The sequence below is a fragment of the Terrapene carolina genome, unplaced genomic scaffold (genome assembly GCF_002925995.2).
Source record: "Terrapene carolina triunguis isolate 2854851 unplaced genomic scaffold, T_m_triunguis-2.0 Scaffold51436, whole genome shotgun sequence".
In the NCBI taxonomy this organism is placed as follows: domain Eukaryota; kingdom Metazoa; phylum Chordata; order Testudines; family Emydidae; genus Terrapene; species Terrapene triunguis.
The window spans coordinates 341-3,118 of NW_020715787.1; the positions used below are offsets into that span (position 1 = coordinate 341).

Here is a 2,778-nt window from a genome sequence, read left to right on the forward strand (position 1 = left end):
CCGCAGCTCCTCCCATTGGTGCTCTCTGCATCTGGAAGTTTTCAGTTCCCCCTTTGATGTTTGATTCTAAATCTGGCTTCCGGCGCAGCCTGGGATAAATATGGAGCGAAGAAATTGGTGTGATGCTCCCCATCGCCCCCTGCTGGGAGAGACCCTTAAACTGACCCACTTTCCCTTTCGCTCCCAGGCTGGTGTTTGTGCGTCCGGCGCATCTTCGGTCCCCTCTCTGCTCCGTACCCGTCCGTCGAGCCCCGGCACAGGACGAGGGAGCCCAGACACCATGGCGGTATCGGGGGCCTGGCCCCAGCCGAAAATCCGGCCTACGCTCCTGCTCTTCCTGGTAGCTGCAGCCGGTGCACTAATACCACTCGAATTGAAGGCCAACGCCAGCTCAGGGACCAGTGAGGAAAGCCGGCACATCGGTGCCGGTCTGGAAACTACCTCGCCCTCTGCTGACTTAACCAGCAATCACTCCGAGCCCTCTGCTGACTTAACCAGCAATCACTCCGAGCCCTCTGCCGAATTAACCAGCACCAGCCCCAGGCCCTCTGCCGAATTAACCACCAACAGCACCGAGCCCTCTGCCGAATTAACCACCAACAGCACCGAGCCCTCTGCCAAATTAGCCGGGCATCCACCCACCGCGGCACAGCAGGAACTCACCACCACCCAGACGCTGGCAATGAAGGAGCCGGTTGTCTCGGTGTCTCCATCTGCCCTTCCCTCTACGGAGGCAGCCCTGGCCCTGGGATCCGGCCCGGCCGGGGCGACGGCAGCGGGTGGAAAAGAGCCCGTCACGAATCTGACGCGGGAGGGACTGAAGGGGCAAGCGGGCACGGTACCAGGGAGCCCAGGTCCGGGGCAGGAGACTCAGACACTGCCAGGCAGGAGCGGGCAGAACGAGAGCGCCCCCACGGAGCGCGCCAAGGCCAAGGGCATCGATCGGAGCGGGGACAACCGGACCGTGCCAGCCAGCACCGATCGGACCGGACGCTACAGGGAGAACCAGCCCACCCCCGAACTCTCACCCTCTGCTCTATCCCCCACTCCGCCTGTCAACAAAAAGCCCGACTCCAAGGCTCCGGCCCCCAGCCCCACCCCCACCTCCACGACCTCCTCCTCCACCCGCCAGCTGCCCGTGGGCATCATTGTGGTGCTGGTCGTTGTCGCCATCCTGGTGCTGGCCCTGCTCGCCATGGCGCTGCACTGTCGGAAGCGGCGCCGGTCCGGCTCCACCAGCTTCAGCGGGCGGGCGGGGCCTGGCGAGTGGGCGGGGCCGGTGAGCCTGCCGGAGGAGAAGGGCGAGGGGCAGGCCGGGGACGGGGGGCAGCAGGCTGGGCCGGGCGAAGCCAGGAGGCCCACGCTGACCACTTTCTTCGGGAAGCGCCACTCCCGGGTGTCCTCGGTGGCCATGGAGGACGTGGCCGGGGCGAAGGGCGAGGGGCCCCTTTCGGAGCCCCTGCTGGCTGCAGGGGAGCAGGGGGGTGACCCCACGCCGCAGGGGGCAGGGGAAGCCAATGGGACAGTGCCCTTGATGCCCGGGCCCCCCTCACCCCCTCCGGATCCCCCCGCCAATGGGGAATTCCCCCTGCCCCCGCCCATGGAGCAGGAAGCCATGCCCCCTGTGTAAGCCCCGCTCCAATCACCTGCCCCGCCCACAGCACCCCCTGCTGCGGGAGGCCGGGGCTGTTTCCATCTGCCCACCTAGGCTCTGTGGGATTCCTTGTCTGTCTTGCTCAAGTCTTTCTTTGTGTCTTTTGCAAGATTTTCCGCCGTCCCCAGCCACAAGTTTCCTGTTTATGATTCACTCTTTGAGACCGTTCGAGAACAGTTTAGGGTGTGAACAGCATAGAACCCAGGAGTCCTGGCTCCCATCCCCCCACCTCCCACCCCATCCCCTGCTCTAACCCACTAGACCGCACTCCCCTCCCAGAGCCGGCTGTAGAAACTGGCTGTCCAGCTGAGGAGTGGGGATGGGGGGAACCCAGGCCGGGGCTGGTAGGGGCTGCAGGTCGGGAGTGAGGGGCACTGGCAGGGCTGGGCGTGTGACTGTGGTTCGGGGCAGGATGCTCATGTCTCTTGGCTCGTCACAATTTCCTTTCAACTCACTCTCAGGACTTGAGTAATTAACGGCTGAATCCGTTACAGGAAGGCTTGCTCTGCCGGTGCCCCTCACTCCCGACTCGCAGCCCCCTGCCAGCCCAGCCCCGGGCTCCCCCCAGCTCTGCCCATGCCCTGGGACATTTGCCTGTACATTTTGCGTGAGAGGAAATCACACCCATTTCTGCAGAGTTTTATATTTTTGTGTATTTAATAAAAAGGTTTGCGGCTCCATCACTGGCTGAGAGCAGAATTGTAACAGCAAAAGGCGACTGGCCAAATTACAGAGTCACGGGGTCTATGGCTAGAAGGTGACCCCGGGGAGCATCCGCTCCAGCCATAGGACGCCCCGAATTAATGCCAGGGGGAGCTCAGGCAGGGCGGTTCGACAACGGTCCCCACCGGCGGAAGAGCTGCCGTGACGGTGAACCCACCGCAGCCCCGGTCGGTTCTTCCCGCTGTAATATTGGGGTCACTTGGCAGGAGTGGGCCAGGGAGCTGCATCCGGGACACGAGCAGCACAGGCGCCTCTGGAGGGATGCTGTGAGGGCGCTAGCCCTGGGGGGTCTCCGGGACTGGCCCTTCACCCCCTCCCCCGCTGCTTCTCACGCAGACAGAGAGCAGAAGACCAGAAGTCCGAAGTGCAGGCGATGTGCTGTTTGGTGGGGTTAGTCGCAA

The 2,778-nt window shown here is 63.6% G+C and overlaps 1 protein-coding gene across 1 annotated transcript; it reads left to right on the forward strand.

Annotated features, from left to right (window-relative positions):
* Window positions 1–280: 280 nt before the first annotated feature.
* On the forward strand, window positions 281–1,630 carry LOC113405874 (leukosialin-like). The gene has a single exon (XM_026647166.1). The coding sequence runs from the start codon at window positions 281–283 to the stop codon at window positions 1,628–1,630; it is 1,350 nt and encodes a 449-aa protein (XP_026502951.1).
* The last annotated feature ends 1,148 nt before the right edge of the window (window positions 1,631–2,778 follow it).

Bases quoted from the DNA above. Each gene is read 5' to 3' on its own strand.
- LOC113405874 (XM_026647166.1), top strand. From the start codon at position 281: ATGGCGGTATCGGGGGCCTGGCCCCAGCCGAAAATCCGGCCTACGCTC.